At 44.1% G+C, this 15,853-nt stretch overlaps 1 protein-coding gene and 1 non-coding gene across 4 annotated transcripts in view; both read left to right on the top strand.

The window, feature by feature from the left end:
• slit3 (slit homolog 3 (Drosophila)) overlaps positions 1-15,853 on the top strand; it is a 157,912-nt gene that overhangs the window by 120,964 nt on the left and 21,095 nt on the right. For all 3 annotated transcript variants that reach the window (XM_011610926.2, XM_029847082.1, XM_029847083.1), the window contains 12 exons: positions 779-850; positions 2,950-3,093; positions 3,284-3,447; positions 5,215-5,365; positions 6,923-6,997; positions 8,154-8,297; positions 9,045-9,188; positions 11,063-11,226; positions 13,390-13,522; positions 14,147-14,215; positions 14,341-14,412; positions 14,944-15,015. In XM_011610926.2, the coding sequence (XP_011609228.2) occupies positions 779-850; positions 2,950-3,093; positions 3,284-3,447; positions 5,215-5,365; positions 6,923-6,997; positions 8,154-8,297; positions 9,045-9,188; positions 11,063-11,226; positions 13,390-13,522; positions 14,147-14,215; positions 14,341-14,412; positions 14,944-15,015 (1,404 nt within the window). The remainder of the gene's footprint in view (positions 1-778; positions 851-2,949; positions 3,094-3,283; positions 3,448-5,214; positions 5,366-6,922; positions 6,998-8,153; positions 8,298-9,044; positions 9,189-11,062; positions 11,227-13,389; positions 13,523-14,146; positions 14,216-14,340; positions 14,413-14,943; positions 15,016-15,853) is intronic.
• mir218a-1 (microRNA mir-218a-1) lies at positions 4,304-4,386 on the top strand. The gene has a single exon (NR_105330.1). It is a non-coding gene; the product is annotated as a microRNA mir-218a-1 (primary transcript).

Raw genomic sequence — 15,853 nt, 5'->3', positions numbered from 1 at the left:
ACAGTTTAATTTGAATCAATCTAGAGCATGAAAATGAAACAGACAGACAGACAACATGGAGCAGACAAGGTGAACTCTGCTGGGCGTTGAAAATGACGGAAAGCAATTGTAACCGATTCAGCCAAACAGGACTGTCACCGGGAGGTGACTCCTGCCGCAGAGGCCAGGCGAGGTGCAGGGTCGCAAATTATGAATTTGCCCAAGTGGATTAAATGCTTTACGCTGCAGGTGGAGCTGTATATATATAACATTATATCAGTTTTGACATCCGGATGCAATAAATATTTTAACCCGATTCTTTTACTCAATTTAATGATATATTTTTTTCTTTTTTGTAACTTGACATGAGGGCAAATACCTGGAATCTCTTTGCCACTGAAACTTCATTATGCTGACAACATGTTTTATTGCTGCTGCTATCAAAAGTATTTAAAGAATTGGTCTCCATTCCACAATGTTAGCAAAAACAAGGCAGCCACACCCAAAACAGTCACTTTGCTGTTATTAAAACCAATCACATGAACATTTGTAATTAGCAGACAAGCTTTGGAAGAATATTGACCGAATCCGTCAGCAAACAGCTCCTTCGCTCTGTGGCAATTTCCAGAATAACCAGCCTAAAAGACAGATGTGTCAGTCAATGCCAGTATTTGTGGCTACAGCAGATCTCATCTTGCTTTAGGGCAGGGTTCGGACTGTGTATGTCTTAGTGTGTGTGAACAGCCTGTTAAACTCTGTGGCCCATATTACCGTATATTGTTTTGTCTTCCCTGTACAGGGTGCTCTATGGTAACAAGATCACAGAGCTGCCCAAGGGATTATTTGATGGACTGGTTTCCCTGCAGCTACTGTAAGTACTGTCTGTGTGAGGTTTTTTCGTATTATGCCTTCCTTTCTGTGTATGTCTGTGTGTGTGTGTGTGGGGGGGGGGGGGGGGGGGGGGGGGTGAGGGGGGTCCCCATGGAAAGCCCTGGAATTACAAAGAAAAAAACCCCAATATTTAAAGGACAGATACACAACTGAGGGACCGCTGGTGTTTTTCTGGCTCTGCAGCACCATAATTCGCCCAGTCGCTCCACAGCAGTATAACACCAGTATAACACCAGTATAATACCAGTATAACACCAGTATAACACCAGTATAACACCAGTATAATACCAGTATAATACCAGTATAACACCAGTATAACAGCAGTGCTACAAATGGGTTGTGTGGAAATATATGTGAAGCGCTCGATGGTCTTCAGCGATAAACGCAAGATCTCCTCAGACACTGACGACATCTCTTCATTTTCCCATTTGCTTCATTCTGAGGCTGGATAAGCAGAATGGATGATTATGGTTTGGTGACTTGGCTGCAGAAATTCATTACGGTATGATGATCACATTCCGGGTCTTATTGCTTCAATATACAGTACGGGGGTAATTTTATGGGGAGGGGCATGGCTTGGTAATCATTGCTATAGCACAGTAGCAGCTCATAAAAATCCTCTGCATTAACCCTCCATCTGCTGTGCTGTTGTGTACGCTAAATCTTTCTTAAATGATTAACATGAGATAAATTGGTGTTCTGTAATAAAAGCTGCAATCTCCCACAGTTCCCCAAACATTTAGTACGTACAATAAGTGGGTGCATGGGCCCACCCTGCTGCAGTAGTTCTGCATGCAGTAAAAATTCTTTCTCCTCTAATGGTTGCATTAGTTTGGATGGCGGCACATGGTCCCCCGTAAATGCCGCAGTCCACTGCAGAAACAGCAAATGTTCCCGGCTTTTCCGTCGTAAAGGGAAGTGAAGCAAAGCGAAGTGAATAAGGATGAGTGAACCTAATCCACAAATACATTTTACATACGCAGGTGAATCATTAGGATGCATGGCGCAAAGTCGGGCAGAGCGACTGGGGGTGAATTAGTGGATAGATTGGATTGAGATGGAAATACAATAAAGGTTGGAGAAGAGCTTCCGGGAAGCCAGATATCTTTGTGTTTTAATGTCAAGATGTAATATGGCATCATTAATATTTAGGAACCTCTGATACAGTTTTCCCCAGACCGTCCCATGATGCTCTGAATATTTTATATATGTTTATACATGAATGAGTGTTCCTGTAATGTGATCATCCATGTTCCTGTGCACTGGGATTTCTGTAAATCAATAAATAAATCACAGTACTGAAGGACTTTTTAAATATTTATGTCTACCACCTCATTGGTCAATCCCACAAACGAGACTGCAGAAACTTTCACCTCTGACTGGTGAAACTCCAATATGTTGTTATTCTTCCACAGTGGTGATTAATTCTATATATTTGCTTTCACTGGTTAATCAAACTAAATGTCAACTGTCCATGAAAAAGATGTGTTTATTGTTTTGTACAGTTGCTGGTCTGTTGTTTATATTATATTCTCCCCGCTGCTCTGATTTAGTGGTGCATTTTCTTCTAATTAGTTCCCCCTGTGAGCTGCCTAATGAGGTGTGGCTATGTCACAGTGTGTGCGTGTGTGTGTGTGCGTGCGTGTGTGTGTGTGTGTGTGTGTGTGTGTGTGCATCTGGCTGTTAATGCTGCTGTGTACATGTCAGAGTATGACAGCATGTGTATTTATGAGGATGATGTGGCCAGCAGAACAACATTGAGTGGGGGGAAGACACCTTTAGGTCATCTTAATTCCAAACTCTAATTATTTTTATGTTCATCATTTCCATGATACAAATCATCAACACATCAACAGAAATTTTAAAAAAGTCTCTGTAATAATGTAGCAAAAATATGTTATTATACATATCTAAATATATAACGAGGACCGTGTGAGAGGCTGAAAAGGGAGCGATGCTTTTGCAAAATAAACGTCATCAGATGTGTTTATCTTTGTTTTCTGCAGCTCGCACAGATAATAAAACCAAGACAGTTAAACAGGTGGGGTGACTAACAAATCCTCAATCTTTATGTTCCAGGCTGCTAAATGCCAACAAAATCAACTGTCTGAGAGTCAACACCTTCCAAGACCTGCAGAACCTCAACCTGCTGTCGCTGTACGACAACAAACTGCAAACCATTAGCAAGGGGCTCTTCGCGCCGCTGCGCTCCATCAAGACTCTGTGAGCGAAAGGGAGTTTGTTCATTTGAAATCTGAAAAAAAAGGATAAACTAGAGCTCCAACATACGGTTAAAGTCACCCAGATGACAGCTGTATCAGATATCAGTTACATGAAGTCATCCATATTTGTGGTTCCCATTGTCCGTTCTCGTGATCTACTTCTCTCTGCTGACTCTCCGGCTCTCTCCCAGCCACCTGGCCCAGAATCCCTTTATGTGTGACTGTCACCTGAAGTGGCTGGCCGACTACCTGTTTGACAACCCGATAGAGACCAGCGGCGCCCGCTGCAGCCACCCCAGGCGGCTGGCTAATAAACGCATCAGCCAGGTGAAAGGCAAGAAGTTCAGGTGCACAGGTAAGACATGCGTGGGGAAAAAGCTCACAATCCACACCGAAACCATGATAAAAATATTACATTTGTTTAACAGCAACAAGCTCCCAGTCTGCTTCTCTTGATGGCAGTGTTGGGAGAACGTTATTACCTTTAATTTAATCCACCGGTGTCTCACTGTTTACAAGACAAAGCAGCTCTGTATACTGCAGCACCACAAAATTGCCTCAGCAGGGACCAAGCTTTGGCTTTGATTGCCCACTTGTGTCAGCAAATGAATCAGTGTGTGACCGCGTATGTGACATTAGAACGTTAGCACCCGGTCCCTCTCTCCATCCTCTCCGTGTTGGTTTCTTAATCAAACATTATTCCTATTTATGTCTGTAACTGTGGATTTGTCAGAAGGGATGAGTCTCAACATGATCATGACAGCAGAATGTGGATCATTTGCTCCAGTCTAACGGTTTTGGGCTTTTTTTTTACGACCATCGACGCGTATCTGTTGCCATGGCGTACGAGTTTGAGGTTAGCACACTGTCCCAGCTCAGCGGCGCTCCTAACCCCAGCCGTGGCGCTCCTCTCTGCTTCAGCCCCTCCTGTCTGTGGCCTCTCCTTGCATCTCCTCTTCCTCTCTGGACCGCTGTGGACATTTTTTTTTTTTTTTGCTGTTGCTGGACAGTTGTCTGGTCCCGTTCCTTTTCTATGTGGATCTGCAGCTGTCTGTCGCCTCTCCTCCCCCCCTCATTTGGAACCTGCCCCTGCTCCTCCTCCCCACCCCTAACCCCCCCCACCCCACCCCACCCCACTCCCATCCTGATTGGTGCGGCTCTCTGTTGCCCCGTCTTCTTCCTGTGTGGACCTGCATTCTGATTGGCTCGCGCGGCTGTCTCTTGTGCTTGATCTAACCATGTGGCCCCGCCTATTGTGACATCACATGGTTCCGTCAAGCGCCAGGGACCGCTGAGCACACACCCACCTGCCCCTCCCAGCCAGTCACACATCCCGGGACAGAAACAGATTTAAGGGCAAAGTAATGCATTTTTATTTCCATTTTGTATGTCTCATATGCGTCTAAATATCTGATTTTGTGTGATTATAAGGGTTATCAGCCATTTTCATCTAGGATGATCAGCAGTTATCAAATATTAAAGCTTTATTTCTAGCAGACTGTTAATTTAATACAATTTAGAGTGAGCATTAGGAGCATTGTTACGCATTAGGATGTACGCGCACCCACAAATGTTCTGAACCACCAGAGTTGAATGGCTTATTCCCATATTCAATCCTCTGCACTTGTTTTGAGTTCCTGGTTAAATCTACCAAGACCTTTATCCATGTAGCAGCTGCTATAGTCAGCGTTGTCTCCAGGCACTTTACAAAGGGGTGACCCCCCGAGCGACTACATCTGGGAATGACTCTAACCCACTCTGTCTCCCACCTACGTGTCAGTCTCAGCTATCGAATGGACCAATGGCAGCGCTTCAGTGAGCTAGCATGGCTGAACTTTACAAAATCACGCTTTACTTCTCTTACGTCCCCCAATGAAGAAATGTTTTCAGTATAAATCCTTTTCTGCCTTCCTGTATTTTAGGGGAAAATGCTACATCCTATTTTTCTGGTTTAATATTGGTTGAAGGATTTTTGGGGTGTATTTATGACACAGGGTGGGTGACAAGAACCTTTTGTTTTTCTGCTATTTCACTTCCTTCCCTCTGCCAACCTTTGGTTTTTCCCTCTTATTCCTCCACTTCTGCACTCTCTTTTTTGTTCTTGCCCACTCTTTCCTCCCAGGTCAAGAGGACTATCGCAGTCGCCTGAACGGGGAGTGCTTCCAGGATCTGGTTTGTCCAGAAAAATGTCGCTGCGAAGGCACAGTGGTCGACTGCTCCAATCTCAAACTGACCCGTGTTCCTCCACACGTCCCTGAACACACCACCGACCTGTGAGTCAGCTGCTTTTCTGTATTTATAACCCAACAACCATTGCATGAAGTGAGAGATCGAGCTTAAAGAAAGCATACAAAATGTAATCTCTCTCTTTGGCAAACACACACACACACACACACAGGCACAAATGAAAGCTGATTTACACCAGCCTTTCACCACTAACAGAGGAATATCATAAAAGCCATTTTCATGTTCAGCTCCCACACAAAGACGCCTTTTCAACAATCTTTTCTAGCTGGGATACACTCACACAGACACACACAGACATACACAGACACACACACCCTATTATGATAATATTATAACAGGATCTTATGTGTAGGTGTCAAGCAGCTGTTAACGATTCACTTGGCTTCCATTTTAATCATTTTTTAAAATAATTTATTCTAAATTGCGGCAAATTGTGTCACCATAAAGAATCAATTCCTTCCTTTTCTTTCTTATTTTCAGCAGCTTCACTTCATACAAAACCATTTTCACTCAGAGGAAAAAGGAAACTAGCAAGTGACAAAGTTTATCATACGGAACATTTCTTGGAGAACATCACGGTCCTGTTAATGAAGAATAGCTTCTGGACAGTTGCAGTTAGTCAGTCATAACACGGCTGTCCTTCAGAACGCTGCTCCCTCTCTGGGCGCCTCTGTTTCTCTGAGAACCTTCCTACCATCGGCCCTTCTGGCCTTCCTCCTGTCTCTTTTCCCACAGTGCGTCCTGTCAAATATATAAATTCCGTCCTTTATGGTTGGTTAGATGGCAGCACAGAGTGTCTCCCGTTCTTTGAGGCCATCTCCCAGCCCTCCCAGCAGAACACTACCAGTCTGTTGGAAGCCAGGAGCACCGGTTGTCACCTGCATAGCCTCCTTTATCAGGCTAAATCAGCGTCTGAGCTGAAGGCCTCTCCTCTCTGTGACAGAAAGACTAGAGGATGTTCAGTAAATATGAAAGGGGACTACTGGATTTGTCCTCCATAAACCACTTCCTGTGTCAGAAATAACAATTGAGACCTGAGAAATGAATAACCTTTCAATTCAGTTATATTGCACATAAACAAAGAAGAGTTTTCCGGGAGCCCACAGAGGCAAAGGGGCTCGGAACCTTCAACCCAGCAGATTTCTTTGGTCTTCTCTTGCATTTCGAAACAGAGAGTGCTCCTCCGGCTGAACCTTTACCTCCTTCACTCCATCTATCCTTCTCTCACACACACACACACACAGACAAAACGCACCATTTTAGCAGCATCCTCTTAGTACAAATTACCTCTATAAAGCAGATGTTAAGCTCACTATCTTTCAAGCTGTTTTCACTTGGCTTAGGGCGGTGAGGGTATTGATGATCACATCCAAGAGATTTATCCATCTCCTTCCCCCTTTCTTTATCCCTCTTCTGATTTTGTGGTGCAGCACCTCACACAGCCGAAAACATGCAGCACAAACACGACAGGCCATTTAACCTCCCCGTGGTCATTAGTCCCCCACTTACTTATATTGCCCTGCAAGCAGTGTGCTCCATGAAAAATATATAATGTCATTTTTCCTTTATCTTTCTCCCTGCAGGAGGTTAAATGACAACGAGATTGTTGTCCTGGAGGCTACGGGGCTCTTTAAGAAGTTGCCTAACCTCAGGAAAATGTATGTATACCTTTTTTCTTTCACGCATTCTAATGAAGAGATGATTGGGAGTGTGATGTGTTTGTGGCAAAGGGGGTGCTTCACTTCATGTCAAATGGGGTATTACTCTTGGACAATTATTCTATGTTCTACACATTAGTGACAGTGAAGGCAGCACCCATGAGATGAAATGAGAACAGATTGAACGGGCGACTATTTAGAGCTCTGCTTTGGAAGGAAATGACACAATTATGAAGGAAAATAAAGGGAAAACGCCAATTGCTGAAGAATCAAGGAGAACAGGAAAATGAGCAATGTGGAGAGGAAGGAAGTGGGGAAGTGCATGTGGGAGGTATGGAGGAAAGTAATATTAAATAAATTGAAATAGAAGATGAGCTTTCGCTGCAGATTTACAGTCAGTCCTTATCTGTGTGTGAGTGAGTGCGTACATTTGTGTGTGTGTGTGTGTGTGTGTGCGTGCGTGTGTGTGTGTGTGTGTGTGTGTGTGTGTGTGCGTGAGCAGAAAGCGGAAGTTGATTTATTGGAGAGGAAATTGCTAACCATCTAGCAGTGTCACTAACAATAAACTGCAGATTGGGCAGCGTTCATTTCCATTTTCCCTCTCTGTTCTTCACCTCTTCGTTATCTCGTCATCTCTTCATTTACTCTCCTCATGTGATGCTGAACGACCACAGAAATTTTGCACACGTGTCCCCCCCCCCCCCCCCCCCCCCCCCCCCCTCACGTTTTCTGTCTGTTTTCTGCTCTTTTCCTCTCGACTGCCATAAAGTTGATAAGAGAAGTCAAAAAAAAAAAAAAAAACAAGGATTGAAAGCTGCTAGCTGTCATCTGAATCTATGGCTTCATGTTTTTGTTTCCAAGGACGATGGACAGTGAACTTTTCTTTGTGTGTGGGACCACTTATGTTATTAAATGTTATTTATGTGGGAGTGTGTGTGTCTAATGTTACCATAATAGTTGCAAGCTGTTGAGTGAAGACACTACAGAGGGGTTTTGGATTAAAAATAGCCAGTTTGAAGTGCTTTTTTTGCACATTAAAGCCAAACTTGTGCAGCCCATGTTGCCCTCAGCTCTACACTGAAGCATATGCATAATGAAGATCTGCTGGTGAACGTGCAACACCGTCTTAATGTGCGTGTGTGTGTTCGGCCTGCAGCAACCTGAGCAACAATAAGCTGAGGGACATCCGCGAGGGTGCGTTTGATGGAGCGAGTGGAGTTTTGGAGCTGCTGTTGACGGGGAACAAGTTAACTGGACTGCAGGGACGCATGTTCAGAGGCCTGAGCGGCCTGAAAACGCTGTAAGTTTGTCATTTTTTCTGCCTATGTAAGCTGAAAAAAACCAAAAAACAAAACAATTGGTTTTAAAGAAAGGGCTTGCTTTTAAATATGAAACAATGGTTTTATGAGCCCTCGCTGTTACCTTTAACTTTTCCGGAGAAAAAGGAATGACAGCCGAGTGAAGCATCCTGAAACTTCAGCTAATGAAACTATATTGATCTCCCTCTAATTTGGCAACCCGCTGTGTATAAGGCTGGCATCCAATTAAGGGTTACAGGATAGAGTTCAAAATCCTGAGCTAATGTTGCCTGTACATGCTCAGTAATGACTAGCTAATGCTATCATGTATATTTATGCTGTCTATTGACTCTCTAATGGTATCATGCCTGTCTCTGTATCATGTTAAGGGGCTCCCCATCCCAGTAATAGCCCTGCTAACTAGGTTATCCTGTCCCAGAGATGGCTGATGTTAACTAACTCGGTTAGCGTGGTCTCACATGACTGCATGTCAAAAAGCTAATGTCATATTGAAGTCTGTGTCATAGCTGCCCTGCAGGGGTCTGGTTTGAATTTCCCCTGCTCTGTCTTACCTTTCATCCGTAATTACAAGTGGCTGTACGTCCCTCCCCACTCGCTTTAGTATTTTAAAGTTAAACTTCTGGGAAGTTCTTTATAGAAGCTGAAGGGACTGGTTTCAGAATGGGGTTGTAAACATGCTTTAGTGAATTAAGATGAAGAAGATAAATAAATGGATTGTGTTCTTCCAGAATGCTGCGGAGCAACCAGATCAGCTGCATCGACAACAGCACTTTTACGGGTCTCAGTTCTGTGCGTCTGCTGTCACTGTATGACAACAGAATCTCCAGCATCGCCCCAGGAGCCTTTTCCACCTTGCACTCCTTGTCCACCATGTGAGTTGTATCTGACTGCATTTGTTATTATTAATAATTGGCATTATTATCATTGTTGTTGTTGTTGTTGTTGTTGTTACTTCTCAAGCATTATTTTCTTTGCTCTCTTTGTTATTTCTACTTATCTTCATTTTGAAATCTGGCTAAATTTCTGTGTTTTTTGTCTCTTTCTCTGCCTCTGTTGCTCTGCTAATTTTCTTCTCTCCTCCTGCTCCATGAATTATCCATCAAAAACACACACATGCGCGTGCATGGACACACACACACACACACACACACACACACTGCCTTGCGCACGTGTTCGTTTCTGGACTCTTCTCTTCGCAGATGCTCACCATCATTAGTGACTAGATGGGTCTGCATCCCAGGACATTTGTTATCAAAGCTAAATATATCCCAGCATCTGCCCACCCAACCACACGCGCACACACGCGCACGTACGGACACACACATGAGACTGCAGACTTGTTTCCATCCACACCTGCTGCAGCCACCATGCGAATTCTCGGATGAAGAATCCAGGAGATTACGGGCTGTGTTTTCATTAGCTCTAAGGTTTCATTAGCTCTAAGGTTTTGGTGCAGGTGTGGCAGTTGCAGTGATGATGAGGAGGGAAGCGACGTGCACGGCGCCCGTGCAGAGCAGACGCATTCTAATGAGTGCAGAACCGATGCGGTGATGGGGCCCTGCAGCATTCCAGCTCCATTTGGACATTAACACTAAAGAGTTTACCTGGAGCAGGAGATGAGCTTCACAAAGATCTCTGTTAAACTAGACTTTCATCGCTCGCTTTTCACTCCTTTTTTTTTTTGCACTGCACAAAACACTTTGTTCTAGTGCCTCATCTGTTCAGCTCGTCAGCTTCCCTCCCTTTTTTTCCCTCCACCTCTTTCAGCCTCCCTCACCCCTACTGTTTTTAGCATCTGTCTCAATTTTAATGCATCGTTTCCCCAACAGAGTTTGTCCTTTTAATTAAAAGATTAACACACTGAAAAGGAAGGAAGGGATTTAGCTTCAGCCTGGATAAAGTGGTGAGGTCAACCCATTACAAGGAAATGAGGAAATAACGTGTCCCTATCTATAGCAGCAAACCATTAATATTGCAGCACAAACAGCAAACTTCAGCTTTATGAGTCCAGTGAAATGCAGCTCCTAAACAACAACGGTGAGCCTCCAGATTGGCTGAGTCACCGTTGATGTGTAATCGTTCCACAGGAATCAGAAATAACTGTGATTTTTGGTTTCTTTTAGTAAAAGAAGCCCTTGTTTTGCAATGTACCAATCTTTAATATGGATACCAAAATGGGCTCCAACAGAAAATGGATCCCCTAACAGCCGGCCCTGCCCTGCATGTGGCAGCATATTTGAACCCACCACAGGTCTTTGAGCTGCCAGCGCCTCCTCCCACAGCACTCTGTTGACATGCCGCTCATAAATATTATATGAGTGGCGCCACAAAAGAAGCCCGATGCAATGAGAACTGATCAACAAAAATCACTGTCCAGATAACCTTTTCTCTCTTTCACACCTTTTCTAAGCCACCTTCACTTCCTCCCGCTCACCATCTCTTGTGTATTCTGTCAGATGAATAAAAACCGCTGATAACCTTTATTTTTTGTTTTCTCTCTCGCCACTTCTTCTTGACTTTCCTAATATCCACATAATTATGCAGGCTTCTAAGCCAAAATAGAGCGGGCTGTAGAGCATGCATGTGCTTTTATCAGAACAAAGACATTCATAAAATTGTTCAGTAAACAGAAGTTTGCATGTTTAAAATGATTGAAAAGTGAAAGCAAAGAAAGTTCTAAGTCTGTGTTCATCTCTTAACTGTGTTGCCGTAGAGCTCATTTGACTTGTGTGTCGGTCTTTCACAGTAACCTGCTGTCCAACCCGTATGTGTGCGACTGCCACCTGGCCTGGCTGGGTCAGTGGCTGAAGAAGACCCGGGTGGTCAGTGGAAACCCTCGCTGTCAGAAGCCAGCCTTCCTGAAGGAGATCCCCATCCAGGACGTGGCTACCCCAGACTTCACATGTGACGGTGACCCTCACGTGGCTGTTATTCAGCAAAACGTTGCTATTTCACCCTCTAAAAATACGACTAAAAAGCATAAATATCCAGGATTTTTTTTTTAAATTTTCATAGTCAAATACAATTTTTTAGGAATGCATAATATCATATATGATGTCATCATCCACATATAGAGGAATAGCCCTTCTGTTTTTTCCAGCAGGGTTTTAGGTGAAGTGGGATGTCTTTACCCAAGTTTTACTGAGATTAGAACTAAATCTTTAGCCACTCCACATCAAGCGTTTTGGTTCAAACCTGACGTGACTCCAGTCAGCCTATCCAGCTCCGCGGCTTCTCCTGTCAAATTTTTTCGCAGGCATCCCAGACACCTCCATCCCAAAACTCCCATCGTCTCAGTCTTAGGTCACACACATTCACGTCCTCACCAGGGTCTGGTGAGGACGGGATGATCTGCAAGTGTCAAACAGCAGCCGCAGATGACATCACTGCGCGGTTTCTCAAATGACGTAGCCATCACCACGACCGCTGCTGCCGCTATGGCAACTTAGTGCTGTCAGCTTGGCTGCCAAATGTGACGCTGCAGACAAAGTTCGGTCTGGCTCAGCTCTCTATTACATCTTTCTTTTCCCCTGTTACAATTTAAACGCCTTCCGATAATCTCTTTTTTCGCTCCTTCCAAGTCTTTGCTTCTCTCCAGAGCTCATTAAAATTTTCTCATTTCCTGTAACTGTGCTGCAACCATTTGGCTCAAGTAACTCAAGCAAGACCTTATCAGGTTTTGATATTTACACTCCACATACACCTGCTCAGTTTGTGTCCTGTGGATTTCTTGTGTTTTTGGTGAAACTTACATGTTTCAAATCATCAAAGAACCTTTAAGCCTGACTGATCAGGATCCATTCACCGAAGGTAAAGAGTTATTCCAAACCTATATCACCCTCGAAAAAAAGTAATTGCCCCCGAAACCTAATAACTGCTAGTGTCACCCTTGGCAGCAACAGCTGTAATCAGGCATTTGTAATAGCTGGCAGCGGCTCTTTCACATCACTGTGAAGGAATTTTGACCCAGTCCTCTTTGCAGAAGTGTTTTAATTCAGCCGCGCTGGAGGGTTTTTCAGCATGAATAATCTTTTTAAGGTCATGCCACAGCATCTCAATTGGATTTAAACCCAGACTTTGACTCTAAAACCTCTTTTTTCCCATTTTTTTCCATTTATGTGCACATCAGGGACCTTTCAGTGCCGCAGTCTAGTTGAGTTCAATTGTTGACCGTATGTTTTTTTTTTTCTGGATCTATGCTTTAAGTCCATTTCTTAAACCATTTTTATGAATGTAAACAATCACAACATAAACAGCCACCTGGGTACGCAACCAAGGTCCATAAATTGGAGCTATTTTTTTGTTCAGCACATTGCAGTTAAGGTGTCAGAGGCAACTTGAAGAGGAGTAAACCAAATTTATGTGGACATATTTAGTGCACATTTAGACGTTAGTTACCTCTTTGAGCTGCACAGCAGATAAGGAGCAGCTCATGAGCTCCCGTTTCTTCCAGACATTAGCCCAATTAGAAAACTACAAAGTTAAAACAAGAGAAGAGAAGGGAGATAACCGTTTAACAAACCTGAGTGGGTGCACTATTACACTCAATTACATCTGATAAAAGAGCACCAAATGCAGCAAAGATGAGCATTTAAACTCCTCTGCTGCCTCTACACAGTGCTACACTATAATGTTTGGCTCGCTGCTCGGCCGTCATTATCCTTCATGATGACGTTAGCTCAGATTGTTGTGCATCTGGGACGTTTCCATACGAGAGCATCACAAGGTAATAACCACGTGTGCCAGTCGGTAAAGGAAATGGAAGCAGCAGCAGCTGTGATCTACCAACTTGTTCGATGTGTTTGTGGGAAAAGAGTGTCAAGGGTCCAATCTTAACATACACTTATACATAGGCTGTAAGTTTTGAGCATTATGTTGACATCTGTTAGCTGTAAATAGTCAAAGCTAACTTGATTTGGCGGAGTGCGGGGTGGATCTGCCTATGTGCTCATTGGCCATCTCCATCCATCCCTCTTCCTCTCCTTTTTGCCCTAAGCCGTCTCATTCTCTTCATTTTCTTGTCCTTCCTCCCCCTTTAATTCTCCCCCTTTCTCTCTATCTTCCCACTTTTAGGCATGGAGGATAATGGTTGTCTTCCTGCATCTGGTTGCCCTGACGCCTGCACATGCTCAGACAGCGTGGTGCGATGCAGCAACAGAGGGCTGCATTCTCTGCCCAAGGGCATTCCCAAGGACACCACAGAGCTGTGAGGAACGCATGCAAGAAAACCAGGCGTTTAATGCACAATGAAGCAACTGCAGTCAGGATCAAGTGTTACAGTTCCTAAAACGGAATTACTGAGAGTCAAACTGTCGAGAGATTAGACACAGTGATGAGCAATATCAACAGAAAATGAAAAGGAAGCATGAACAAATTCACTCGGAGGGGAAAATGAAAGATTACGCGCACACGCAGAAACCCCCGGTGCTGTGAAATAGCTATGCTCTGCGGGGATCAATAGCAGTGATTAGGTATTGATCAGGCCGGAGAAGACCCTCCATCATACTGTCCGCCTGACCTAGTTATGACCCGAGAAGGAGCGAGAGGAGCGGAGATGTGTGACGATATGCATGTGGGCGTGTTTTAGCCAGCTTGACTCTCATATTTACAGAATAAAGATCAGAAAGTGAATATTGTATGTTGGAATTTAAAAGCGCGGCACATCCCATGTGGATCGGCCATCTGGGTAAATCTACAGACTAGAACAAAAACAAGGGAGATTACTCGTAGCTCTAATCTGGAGGGCATGGTAAATTAGTAAACCAAAGCTGTTTTTCACCCAGTATGTTTGTCTAACACACCCGGAGTGACAAAGTTCTGTGCTTTGCAGTTACTTGGAGGGGAATATGCTGACATCTGTGCCCAAGGAGCTCTCGGGCCTGAAGCAGCTGTCACTGGTGTACGTACCACCCACGTAACCTTGAGCAGAAGCCCTGCACAGCGTCCTTGTTTGGACGGCTTACATGTAGCGATGGATCAAGTTGTGCATGTCTGTGCATTTACCGTATGGTTGTATGTACGCAGAGACCTGAGCAACAACAGCATCAGCACTCTGGCTCCCTTCACTTTCAGCAACATGACCCAACTGGCAACGCTGTAAGTTGCTCCTTTCTCTCCTAGATTTTTACTTCCCCATCCTCAGTAATGCAACACATTATCAATGCTCACTTTCTTGCATGCTTCCTGTGCCCATTAGGTTTAAATTCCTTTGGGATATCTTTTTGAGTAGCATTGCATGTTTATTTAATGTGATGAAGGCCAGCCTCAACATGAATTATCAGAATTAAACTGATTTGAAAACACAATAGTTGTGTTTTTTTTAATCGCTCTCAGTTTTATTCCACTCATCTAATCAATTTTCATCATTATCTCTTGCAAAAATTTATATAACTTGTTTATTTGAAAAACTACAAGTGCTTCTGGCAGATTTGTAATAGCTTTTTCTCTTGGTTGGCCTAGATTTTAGGCAATTCAGTGCGCGCCACTGATCATCTCACGATCTCTCTCTCTCTCGAGTGGCCCCTAGTTTTATGAAGTCTTTTAAAATATAGCCTGACTGGTGAATAGAAAAATGAGTTAAAGGCTATTGATGGAAATAACACTAAACATCGGTTTTCTGTTTTCCAGCATCTTGAGTTACAACCAGATTCGCTGCATTCCGGTTCACGCCTTTGACGGGCTCAAGGCACTTCGCCTGCTGTGAGTAACACGCTTCATCTCCAGAAAGCTGCAGCAGATCCAATATTCATAGGCTGCCCTCTGCTAGTTAAAGTTCTGAGCTAAATCAAGGTTTAATCATTCTCTCTGTGTCACAACTGTCATTTTAAACCAGTTGTTTGGGGGGGGGGGGGGTTTCTTTCGATCGCGACCACTTTGGTGTCGATTCTGAGGTCCAAAGAACATCAACACGGCTATGAGCTGTTAGCTGCCCCTGTTTGCTCCTTTCAGTCTCATCCATTCATCCTCTCCTCTATCTCTTCCCCTCTCCCTGTTCCTCCGCCCAGTGTTGTGTTTGACAAATCGACCTTCAGCCTCTGTTTCTCTCACTCATCCATCTGGCTGTCCACCCTCTGTCTCACAAGCCCACGCGATCGCACGCGCGATATTGCAGTCTGGCTCCGCAGATACGAGCATCCAGACACACAAACACATGCAGATATGCTGCACACTCACAACGGAGCAGAGCTGCGAGCTCCGGCCCGAAGATTCACACGGGTTCCAGCTAAAATGGCCTAAATTTGATGGAAACTTTTTGCTCCTGACTGCCTGTAGTTTTGACTTTTTAATCAGCGATTCGCCGATGTAGCATAATCACAGTCGGGCCGATTCACGATGCTGATCTGTTTCATTTGTTCCCATGTTATTGTCATTGATTTTACATTCTGTTCTCGTTCAGCACCGTTGCATTGATTCATTTTGGGATTTAAATTCCTGGCCTGGCTCGCTGGCGTGAAAGGTTAACGCTTCAGGAAGTCCAGGAAGTCTGAACATTTCATCACAGCAGAGCCATAGTCACCCTTCACGTCTCCTTACCTTG

Source organism: Takifugu rubripes, chromosome 14 (genome assembly GCF_901000725.2).
Source record: "Takifugu rubripes chromosome 14, fTakRub1.2, whole genome shotgun sequence".
NCBI lineage: Eukaryota > Metazoa > Chordata > Actinopteri > Tetraodontiformes > Tetraodontidae > Takifugu > Takifugu rubripes.
The sequence above is the reverse complement of the archived record's forward strand: the minus strand, read 5'-3'. Positions and strand labels throughout refer to the sequence as shown.